The sequence below is a fragment of the Bombina bombina genome, unplaced genomic scaffold, assembly GCF_027579735.1.
Source record: "Bombina bombina isolate aBomBom1 unplaced genomic scaffold, aBomBom1.pri scaffold_585, whole genome shotgun sequence".
NCBI classification, from domain to species: Eukaryota; Metazoa; Chordata; class Amphibia; order Anura; family Bombinatoridae; genus Bombina; species Bombina bombina.
Window position 1 is genome coordinate 89872 of NW_026511607.1, and position 12869 is coordinate 102740.

Below are 12869 nucleotides of genomic sequence, written 5' to 3' on the forward strand. Positions count from 1 at the left end.
ATCAATACCTTGGGTTGTCTACGTAAAAAAAAAAAATATATATATAGATTTGATAGGTAAATAAAAAAACAAGACTCTCTGTTTAAATGGAGTGATAGCAAAACATGCTAAAAATGCTCTGGTATTTTGGGCAAGTTTTTGTCTGGAAGTCCCGGTAGTGAAAGGGTTAAAATTGAATTCCCTATATGAATCATGAAAGTTTAACTTTACCCTCTCTCTTTCATGCAGACTACTTTAATATCCTGGACACCTTTACATTTTGAGTGAGAGGACAAGAGTGTGCAAACTGATATGCGGCTAACTCTATAAGCAGGTGGATGTCTGAATAGAGTTGTAGGAGCATGCAAAAATAAATACAAAATAAAGAAAGCAAAGCAACAATGTGCATGACCTACACAGACAATTATATCACAGCAAGTATTTAAGGGACACTAAAGTCAAAATTAAACTTTCATGATTCAGATAGGGCATGGCATTTTAAACAACTTTCCAATTTACTTTTATCAAATTTGCTTTGTTCTCTTGGTATTCTTTGTTGCAAGCTAAACCTAGGTAGGCTCATATGCTACTTTCTAAACCCTTAAAGGCTGCCTCTTATTGCTCTGCACTTTGACAGTTTTTTACAGCTAGATAGCGCTAGTTCATATTTGTCATATAGATAACATTGTGCTCAATCCCACGGAACTACAATAATGGGGCAGTCTGCAGAGGCTTAGATACAAGGTAATCACAGAGGTAAAAAGTGTATTATTATAACTGTGTTGGTTATGCAAACCTGGGGAATAGGTAATAAAGGGATTATCTATCTTTTTAAATAACAACAATTCTGGAGTAGACTGTCCCTTTAAACTTATTATTGGACTCTTCTATAGGTGCCCACTTAAGAATTCAATGCATATTACAGATCAGTGATGGCAACACATGGAGGGCACATGGTTTTTAAACAAAAAATAATTACTTTCTTAAAAAATGTCACAGGGCCAGTCTTAGGTAAGATTGAATACATTTTTAGTTTTGCTTTCCCTAGGGTCACGTAAACTAAGAAACACATTCTTAATCCTCCATTTTCCTGGATACCCCATAATCGAACGCAAAGGGCTACAGCTAGGACCATCCTGGTTATAAAAAGATTATGACATTTTTGCATTACATAGTAAAATTTCCCTAAATCAAAAGTTCTAAACTTACATTTTCTCCAGCTGCTTGTTAACATCTTCATCATTTTCATAGTCCTTGCATAGTTGGGTAACCAGTGCACCATAGGTCAAAGTGAAGAGCTCTGAACTCTGGAGGAGACAGAGTAAACGTTTAGTGCACTCAATAACACTCAATGCTAGGGAGGTGTATATTCATGCAGTCGATAAATTGCATTCTCTTAGATTACTCTGACCAAGAGCAAAAGCCATGCAAGAAAAACAAAATAGGACAGGACAAAACATAGGGTTAATCCATAGTGGATATCAGATTAGGTTTAACTATAGAAAGACTAAATCTTGAGCAGCCGCATTAGCACAATTATATTAGTGCCAGATAAATAGCCATGTACATTGCAGTATATTAAACAAGTCAACCATTTTAATTTGAAAAGCAATTATTTTAGTCTTAGGACAGTCTCCTAACATTTAAATGTGACCTCCATTCCAATCTATCAGGAAAGCCATGCAAATTCATTTTCAGGGCATTGATTCTGTATTTCAAATTCAAAACCATTCCAATGCATTCAAAAATGTGTTTATCACATGGTTTCACAAGTGTTTTGAATGCCCCCCCCCCCCCCCCCCATGGGGATAGTTCAACAGCTATAGTCAAAACTATCAAAAATACTTTATAAACAACTTTTTTTTCCAGGATTTTGGGCTTATCTATTTCAACACCCTTGACCTCCTGTAAACACAATTTGGCCTCTGTTTACTGGTATATTACAGCTTCCCCTATGGATTTTTTCAATGTTTAAATATGAAAGTCTATGAGCACCTTGAATATTATGTGAAATTGCTTCAGGGATTGAGTGATGTAGAAATAGTAAAAAAGTATATGTGTTCTGTATAAACTGCTCAAGGATAACAGAGCTGTACCTTGGATAGCAAGGATGTAGGATTGTATACAATGCCTGGCTTCAGGTAATTTTCATCATTTTCCAGAGGAAAGGCTCAGTCCACTTTTTTCTAAGCTAATTGGCTGTTACATGGAAACTAACATTGTACACTACTCGTGGTTACTTTCCTTTCCCTCAACCCCCAAGGCATGGTGCATGGAGAAAATGGGCTCTATGCCATGGGAGGAACATAAAATGCACCCACACAGTACTTGTGACACCCAGCTTAGTTACCACAAACTATTTCACTCTCTTAATGTGCAAATGGTTCAATCCCAAGTTTATGAAGAATGTTCATGCAGCATTTCCTTTAAGTATTTGTCTATCTATATTCCTCTTTGCCAGGCTAGGGTTGCAGGTATGACATTGTGTTGCCAAAGCTAAATATTAATCTGTGTGTTAGTGTATATTTTTAGTGAACACCAAACTGACAGTACACAGGCTGCTGTATTATAAGCATTTAGGATTAAGCCAAAACTACGATTTATGACAATCTGTGCATGAATATACCACTAATTCAAGCACTGACCTTCACATCTTACGCGTTTTGGGATTACCCTAATAAGGGTAATCCCGAAACGCGTAAAATGTGAAGGGGAGCTGACTTCATATGTCTTTGTTTTCTTAACCTGTAGGTGTTATTGGTTGTGACAGGTTGTGCTGTGAATTGTATGTGCTGTTGATTTATTTTTAATTGAAAGAAATAAAGCCGTTTTAGGAGGAGCCGGTCTGGGAATTGCGTTATTTGTGGATGTTACTTGGACTTACCCACAGGGCTCTCCTATCTAACAACGGACGGAATACACTGACCTCTGAACCCGGAAACAGCAGGGATTGGATGAGCAGAGAAACGGAGAAGGAGCGAGTGTGGTGCTGCATCATGAAAGATTCGACTCCCAGTAAGTCCGCATTTATCTCCCTGAAATAACTATTTATTGTTCGTTTACAAGCCGAGGGGCATTTGATGGTATTGTGTATTGAGAGATCTCGTATATCTGAAGTGCATTAACACTTTCTTTGTTTGTCTTTAAGCATTGAAATTCAACCTGCTGATTCGGCAGTTGCGGGTACTTCAATGCAGTCATTAGGTTTATTTAAAAAAAATAAAAATAATCTTTTTTGAGGGATGGGTGGGGGTAATGAAGAGAGGGGGTACTCATAAATTAAAAGCCTAATCAAGAGGTACGGGAGAGAAAAAAAGGTTGGGAACCGCTGCAATAGAGGCTAAGAAACGAGTTGCTTTTAAAATAAAGAATTGTTTTTAGTATACACTTGCTGCTTTTTGGAGTTTCATCACCTCATTATTTGGAACTTGGAGTGCATCCTGCTTGCAGGGGAATTTAGTCTACTGGGGGTCTAAGAAGTCCCAGTTCACCTGTATTGGACCTGGAGGTGCTTTCTATCTTGTAAGTGTAATCACTTCTCACCACTCTGCCTTACTAGACTGTACTAGGCTATGGTAGTTTTGCTCTATACCCCTTTCAAGGTGCCGGTGGTTAATTTCTTGGAATCCTCCTGCCTGGGTGTAGAGCTTATTCTTGCACAGTGAGCTGGACTACTGTGAAGTTCCAGCCTGCCCCACTAGCACTATTGGGTGAATCACGTTTGTAAGTACATATCTGTTTCATCATTATAACCTCTTGATTTGGTGGTACTAGGCCATTGTGGCGCCTCTGTTTTTCCTTTTCCAGAGTGCGATATTTGCTCTCCACTCAGTAATACCAGCGCACATTTGCGTGCGCTGGTTTTACTGAATGGAGAGCAAATATTGCACTCGCAATTTACAAGTTAATACAACCTCACGTTTACATTGCCTGGAAGCCTTGCGCTCACAAGCGTGCGCTTCCATAGGCGATAATGGGAGCCTCGTCTGATGCCGTGATACACGGCAAAGAACCTAGCTCAGGGCAGGGGGTAAGTTGAGCAGCAAATTTAAAAATACACATGTATATGACTATATATACACACACACACACACATTACATATATATATATATATATATATATATATATATATATATATATATACACACATACACATATAAATACATACATACACACACACACACACACACACACACAGGTAGCCCTCAGTTTACACCAGGGATAGGTTCTAGGAGGAATGGTTGTAAATTGAAACCCAGTTTATAATGTAAGTCAATGGGAAGTGAGGGAGTTAGGTTCCAGGCACCTCTCAAAATTGTCATCAGTAACACCTAATACATTATTTTTAAAGCTTTGAAATGAAGACTTTAAATGCTAAACAGCATTATAAGCCTAAAAATATAGATTGTATCATCAAACTAAGTTTAATGAACAAAAACATTTGCTAAACATCACCTAATAAAATAATCACACAACAGACTGCATCATCATCAAACTAAGTTTAATGAACAAAAACGTTTTTTACTTGCATTTTTCTGCAATCAGTTCTCTGCATTGTTAGCATGTTAGATAATATTGGGTCTGCACCAATTCTATGCATTTCAATCTGCAGTGATTAATAGGCAGTTAGGTACCCTCACCTCAAGCTGCTGGACAGGAAGATAATAGGGAAGTGCCTGCTAAATTTTGCTTGATAGATCTGGTCTGATCTGTGTACACAGATCAATTTAAGGCTGTTAAGTTGCATAACTTTGCTGCAAAACAAGCGGACAGCTCCACTTACTGGCTATTTTAATTAGTGCATTGCTTTCCAAAAGCTTTTCAATAGCAGTCACATGACTGGAAAAAAAAGGTTGTTATTCTGAAACGGCGCAAATTGAACCGGAGTAAACCGAGGGCCACCTGCATGTATATGTATATATATATATACACATATACACACACACACATACATACACACACACACACACACATACATTCATTGATAACACCCACATCCCCTAACTTTAACCCCTTATAAGGGCTTTGTGCAGTTTTTTTTTTTTTTAAATTCTACTTTACTCCCAATATCAATTTTTCTTCTATCTTTAATTTAAAAAACAGGAATCTAATCTAAGGAGCTGGCCCATTTCTGGTTCAGGACTCTGGATAGCACTTGTTGATTGGTGGCTACATTTAGCCACCAATCAGCAAGCGCATCACAGGTGCGGAACCAAAAATTGGCCGGCGCCTCAGATTACATTCTTGCTTTTTCAAATAAAGATAGCAAGTGAAGGAAGAAAAACTTATAATAGGAGTAAATTAGAAAGATTCTTAAAATTGCATGCTTTATCTGAATCATGAAATAAAAATTTTGGGTTTAGTATCCCTTTAAGTATAAGCCACTGCTTAGTGTTTTATTTTATTACAATAATGAAACAGACTGTTAAATAAATCTTTAAACTCTACACTCAAAGAAAAAAAAAAAAAAAAAAAAAAAAAAAAAAGAGAGAGAGTCAGACCTTCTATTAGTAAATTAAAATTTCATGGGTAATGTGGTGCAATTTTTTTCCTAGCTGCACCTTCATCTATTGTACTGGTGTGTGTGTGGGGGGGGAAGCACAAGGTTTACTTTTTAAACCTTGGGGTTTCCTTGTTTTTTTTTTTGTGTGTTTGAGTGAAAACTTAAACCATGGCATGAACACATAAAACATATTTTGTTAGAAATAATAACAAATGTATATAAATATGCATTGAGTAATGAGCAAAGGGCGATGTACCACCTACTGCAGGTTTGGTCAATATAGGCCTCAACACCCACTAACAAACTTCTGGATTACATGAAAAGGTGCTCCCCTTCTGAGCTTCAATTGAATGAAAAGAAGCTGAGGATGTTGCTAGATGTGAGAAGATCCCTTTTCAGGTATTTTTTTTAGAGAAATAGGTTACTGCACTGCTTCTGTGTCTTGGTTCCTAACACAAATTATTAGCTGTCAGATAGACCAGTGTTTCTCAACAGCCTGCTGGTGGGCCGTGACCCGACATAGCCTCCAGACACTTGCTCTGACAGGCCCGCCTTTACATATCTCCGATATTTCAGACGGGCCTGTCAGAGTGCCACTGCGCATGTCCATTTGCACACTGTGAGCAGGTAGCGGTGGGTGGTGCACTGTGAGCAGGCTGCGTGCAGCATCGGCTCACAGGTAAGTAAGCCAACTGACACCAATGACATAAAATTACGGCCACTGACAGCAATGTATATATTTAGGGCGGCCACTGGACACCAATGTGTATGTATAAACTGCATATATACAGTCGTATGCAAAAGCTTAGGCACCCCTGACAATTTCCATGATTTTCATTTATAAATAATTGGGTGTTTGGATCAGCAATTTCATTTTGATCCATCAAATAACTGAAGGACACAGTAATATTTCAGTAGTGAAATGAGGTTTAGTGGATTAACAGAAAATGTGCAATATGCATCAAAACGAAATTAGACAGGTGTATAAATTTGGGCACCCCAACAGAATTGTTGCATCAATATTTAGTAAAGCCTCCTTTAGCAGAAATAACAGCCTCTAGATGCTTCCTATAGCCTGTAATTCGTGTCTGGATTCTGGATGAAGGTATTTTGGACCATTCCTCCTTGCAAAACATCTCCAGTTCAGTTAGGTTTGATGGTTGCCGAGCATGGACAGCCCTCTTCAAATCACCCCACATATTTTCAATGATATTCAGGTCTGGGGACTAGGATGGCCATTCCAGAACATTGTACTTGTTCCTCTGCATAAATGCCAGAGTAGATTTTCAGCAGTGTTTTGGGTCGTTGTCTTGTTGAAATATCCAGCCCCGGCGTAACTTCAATTTTGTGACTGATTCCTCAACATTATTCTCAAGTATCTGCTGATATTGAGTGGAATCCATGTGACCCTCAACTTTAACAAGATTCCCAGTACCGGCACTGTTCACACAGCCCCAGAGCATGATGGAACATCTACCAAATTTTACTGTGGGTAGCAAGTGTTTGTCTTGGAACGCTATGTTCTTTTGCCGCCATGCATAACGCCCCTTATTATGACCAAATAACTCAATCTTTGTTTCATCAGTCCACATTACCTTCTTCCAAAATGTTTGCATACCTCAAGCGACTCTGTTTGTGGCGTGTGTGCAGAAAAGGCTTCTTCTGCATCCCTCTCCCATACAGCTTCTCCTTGTGCAAAGTGCGCTGAATTGTTGAACGATGCACAGTGACACAATATGCAGCAAGATGATGTTGTAGGTCTTTGGAGGTGGTCTGTGGGATGTTTTTGACCATTCTCACCATTCTTTGCCTTTGCCTCTCCGATATTTTACTTGGCCTGCCACTTCTGGCATTAACAAGAACTGTGCCTGTGGTCTTCCATGCCCTCACAGTGGACACTGACAATTTAAATCTCTGCAATAGCTTTTTGTAGCCTTCCCCTAAACCATAATGTTGAACAATCTTTGATTTTAGGTAATATGAGAGTTGTTTTGAGGCCCCCATGTTGCCACTCTTCAGAAGAGAGTCAAAGAGAACAAGAACTTGCAATTGGCCACCTTAAATACCTTTTCTCATGATTGGATGCACCTGTCTATGAAGTTCAAGGCTTAATGGGCTCACCAAACCAATTATGTGTTCCAATTAATCAGTGCTAGGTATTTACAGGTATTCAAACCAACAAAATGACAAGGGTGCCCAAATGTATGAACCTGTCTAATGTTGTTTTGATGCATATTGCACATTTCTGTTAATCCAATAAACCTCATTTCACTACTGAAATATTACTGTGTCCTTCAGTTATTTGATAGATCAAAATGAAATTGCAGATACAGACACCCAATTATTTATAAATGAAAATCATGGAAATTGTCAGGGGTGCCTAAACTTTTGAATACGACTGTGTGTGTGTGTATATATATATATATATATATATATATATATATATATATATATACACACATACATACATTATATATATATATCCCGATGACACCAATGAATTATCTTATAATTAACCCACTGTAATATATATATATATATATATATATATATATATATATATATATATATATATATATATATATATATAATTATATGATAATTCATTGGTGTCAGTGGGATATTTATATGGACCCCACTGACACCAATTAATTATTACATAATTAAACCGCTGTAAAATATATATATATATATATATATATATATATATATATATATATATATATATTCTACTTGAAGATCATACTTTAAGCATGGTAAGAGTATCCTGACTTGCAACTCAAATAAGTAATATCATCTGTGCAAACTTAGTAAGTTGTAGCTCTGTAGGTTCAGATTTTGTATATCTGATGATGGAGGGTGATCTTTATCTGATAGGCCTTCAAGTTTAATCTGTGACAAATCAGGCATAGGACTATTTGGAGATGCACTTGGTTGGTAGTGATCAGTTCTGATGTCTTCTATTTAGAGTGCTTTGATAGGGTACAGATTACTTCAATAACAATGCATTAAACATAAGTGTCTTGTGTCATTCAGCCTGTATGTGTAAAAAGAAGTTAAAAAGGAAGCAATACTGTGTATTTAGTTTCCCATCTATGGTTTACTCACCAGGCTTCCTGATACTAGATATATATTCACACCCTCTGGAGGTCCTACGACAGTCATCTTGGATAATGTGTTACAGTTCTTCACACTCATTAAATACATTACAGGCGCAGCAAACATAATATTTGAGTATTTTATTGCATGAACTATTAGGCATACTTTTTGTAATGGGTAAACCTAGGGCTATATCTGCCAAACATTTTCAGGAAAGCACTGGTGTCCTAAATTTGGAGATGCATTACTTCTAGATCCTCATCTGTCCCTGAATCTGTCATGTTGAAACCTAACAATAGATGAGTTATCTTTCCGCTTTTAGAGTAAAATCGTATTAGTGCTTTCTCTCCTCCCTCTTCCAGTGACCTACTACAATCTCTCTCTGTCTATTCTCTCTCACACACACAGAGAGCTGCATCCCTGCCCTGTTCTCCACCTCCTGTCCATGCGTGATTGGCTTTGCGCTGGCAAGGGGGCGGAGTTGCATGGAAGAGCACAGGAGCGCTTGTGTGCAATGGTAAATGCGGGCAGTGGATTGCAGCCCGCCAGAGCAGAAGCCGGGCGGACAGGGGTGAATATGTATGCCCCGGGATGATAAATCAAGCCCTTTATATCCATCTGCCTCTCATTCATCTTCTCAACACTCAGTTTTTAAATTAAAAATTAAAGTATGCATTAAAAGTGTGCCATGCTATATATGTATGTGTTATATGTGTAGAGTGTGCATTTTTTTCTTTTTATAAACAATTTTTATCTTGAATGCCAATAACTCGACTACAATTCTCCTTGTTAACATTTTTTTTTGGGGGGGGGGGGTTGTGACACAATCATTTGCCTTTGGCAGATTATAGCTTTGTTTTACGAACGTCTACAACAAAACGTTATGAAAGATGACATAAAAAAGTATGACTGTAAGCAAAAAAATGTTGGTAACCTACAACTATCATATACATGTCATTTAAAAAAAAAAATGAAATAATTCAAATGTATTGGAATAACCCTGAACATTAAAGAAATAAAAAAAAAAAACAACCAAGCTGAATACGATGTTTTGCAAGGCAAAATCTTAAAGATTGGAATGGAGTCCTTTGAAGTTCATAAATTATGCTATTATTAGATAATGGAAAACCCTTCTACTGGTAGATAGATATATTTAACTACAGTATACAATACAAACTTGTGGGTTATAAACGCTAATTTAATATACTCAAATGATAAAAAATATATATATATATATATCTACAGCATATTTATTTATTTGATGATAAGCATGAAAGGTTTGGGGCATATATATATATATATAAAAATAAAGTTATTGTCTTGTCCAAAAAAATAAAAACACTGCACCCATTTCATTAGATGTCAGATAGGAGAATATTAAAAAAAAGTGTCATAAAATATAGAGACACATACCATAAGATGCAGAGATGCAGAAGGTGAAATGAATGGCAAATACCAATACTACAGAATGAGAGCAGCAGGCAGGTGGAGAGAAAGGAAAAATTGTTAGGTAACACAGTATGCAATGATACGACTAAGATACTGCTAAAAAGCAACAGAACAAGAATGAATGCAGCGTTTAGATGAAAGCAGCATGTTAGAGTAGTGAAGCTGTCCAATGGCACCCAGGCACTTGTACATGCCAAGCTCACAAGCAACATATAATCACAGTTATCTGGCTATACAGGACAACTTACAAAATGCCCAGCTTCTGTATTACACTGAATTGTCCCAATACAAGGGTCCAGTCTTTACATTACAAGGGTTTCTCTAATACACTCAGTTATCTCAGTATAAATGGCTACACCCTTATAACATTCTAATATTCCACAATAATAATCCAGGCTCTCTATTACATTCAGTTAGCTATCTACAAAAAAATCAAGCATGTATTTGCTCTACCCAACAAAGATGCATCTTCCATTACTTTTAGTTATGCCACTGCTAAGGTGCAAACTCTGTTATGGTTCAGTTCTGACACTATAAATGTGCAATCTATCAATTATCACATCGTGAATTTGCAACCAGTGTAAACATTAAATTCTTGCATTATAATAAAGGCCTTTTCACCCAATTCTCCTAATATATTGGAAAAGCCTATTAAATCCAGAACTACTAAAATAAAGGCCCAGACTGTCTACTACGTTCAAATCTACTCGTTAACAAGGGTTCAGGATCTCACATGGTCAGTTCTCTATATCACAGCAAAAACTCTCAATTACATTCAATTATAAGATCCAATCCTGTTGCACTTATTACAATAAAAAGACAGCTTCCCTGCAACACTTATTTCCAGCACATAGCACAAACTACTCTATCACACTTAGTGCACTCAGAACAAGGCCTATCTATTTGCTACTTACAGAAAAGGGATTATTGTTCCCTAGGCCTTAGTGGTTAGAGAAAAACTCAGCCATTACGTGTTTCATTCCTTACCATCTTTTTGCTCTCCGTGCCTCTGTTCGTTTGCCGAGACATAGTTCCTCTCGGTCCCCGCCACTTCACAAACACGAAAACAACACTGTCAACTCTGCACAACTAGCAGCTGATCTTCCGCTGTCAACCTTTACCAATTCGCATTACGCTTACAACCAACGCTTAGCATTGTGGGAATTTTAGTTCTAACTTGGAAAACACAGACATCTTTATTAGTAAAAAACTACAACACCCGCCTTGCATAGCTCTTCCGAAAGCAATCGCTTTCGGGAATGGTAGTTCAAATCAATTTCCTCATTGCTGAGATGTTCAAAAGAAAGTAAAGTAAGAACTACAAGTACCAGAGCTAGAAACAGTCGAGAAAGCCCGTCCAGAAGGTGAAAAAATAGCTCCTGACGTATGTAGGTTCTAAAGGCACAAGAGGTCGCTGTAGGTTTAGTTGTTAGTAGTTACGAGTCGAGATTCATACTGGAGGACCAGCGAGCTAAAATTTGTCGTAGTCCCATGCATAAGTACAACTGGTCATAATTCACGAAAAACAGCAATATTTTATTTCGTTTACATCGTGAAGTTATAGCATTTTTCTACCACAGTCTAGAACCCTTACAATGCGCGGGCAATAGTAATAGTAATCACTAATTTTAGTCACCAAGCAAAGGTCTTTGGAGCTGTATAGGCCATGTAGCAAACGCACCTGCATTTCTGGCGTTAAACATTTGCAGTGCAGCAACTTCGCAAAATAAAGGATCAGCCTAAATTCTCCATTTGATCGCAATCCTTCAACACGCTGTAGCCTGCAGATGAATGGGCATTAGCCAACGTCCCAAATTTATTTTAACAGACGTCTTTATTACATGAGTTGATATTTACATGTGTACTTTTTTGTACATTAACTGAATATAAGATAAAAAAAAATGTTAAGACGCATAAACTTAATTTCATTTTGTTTTTTTTATCAATGATCTAGTTAAGTCAGATCAGCATATGACTGGTAAAAAGAGTAAGAAATATACATGAACTCCTAAAAGTGCAAAAAAGTGAACATAATTTGCTTAGGCTGTATAATATATACACTTTGTAAAATACATGTGTTAAAATAGTTGCTTTTACATGTATTATTTCCTTCGGTCTACTTTTACATGCCCCTAGGTGTGCATTTAGCTAAAACCCTATAAAGCTGAGGTACTGATTAGGTTAATTTTTTACAGCAAAGGATGATAGTGGCACTACCAAGAGTAGACCCCTATTTTTGTTATTGGGGAGTGTGTGTTATAATAAACACTTGATATTAAATAGTAAATGAGGGGAAAGAAGGGGTGATGTACACTGTCAGTATTATGCTAGGTATAAGTAATGTAAGATTAACATTACAAAAAGTGTGTACATAATAGCACTCGGCCGCTTGTTAAAAATGAACTTTTATTATTTCAAAAGATAAAAAGGATTAAGGACTAAATTAAAAACACAAATCTGCCATGTACTCAATTTCAATAAAGCGTATTATATAACACTCATAGGGATAGTGTGCTATATATAGGGTTGCCAGCTGTCCTTCAAAAAAATACTGGACAGCCAAATGATAAGGGGAGGGGGTCGAAGTGTGGTAGGGTCTTGTAGAGAAAAATGCACACACATTTTTTAGATTTATATTTATTATAAATATACATATATATTAACACATATTATGGTCATTAACATTTAACAACAAAAAACAGTTTGATAAACAGGAGGAACACTGTCATAGTGGTGTATTAACAACTTAGTGTCAAAGATAATTCTTGAAGGCAGGCTGTGATGATAAGTTAAACTAGCTGATATATTTAGTACATTTACACAGTCCAAAATCCTTCC

The 12869-nt window shown here is 37.0% G+C and overlaps 1 protein-coding gene across 1 annotated transcript in view; it reads right to left on the minus strand.

The window, feature by feature from the left end:
• Window positions 1-11190, minus strand: part of LOC128643820 (trafficking protein particle complex subunit 3) — a 68266-nt gene extending 57076 nt beyond the window's left edge. The window contains exons 1-2 of the mRNA XM_053696639.1: window positions 11019-11190; window positions 1189-1286 (exon numbers count right to left, since the gene is read on the minus strand). Coding sequence (XP_053552614.1) covers window positions 1189-1286; window positions 11019-11060 — 140 coding nt within the window. The 5' untranslated portion in view covers window positions 11061-11190. The remainder of the gene's footprint in view (window positions 1-1188; window positions 1287-11018) is intronic.
• Between the last annotated feature and the right edge of the window lie 1679 nt (window positions 11191-12869).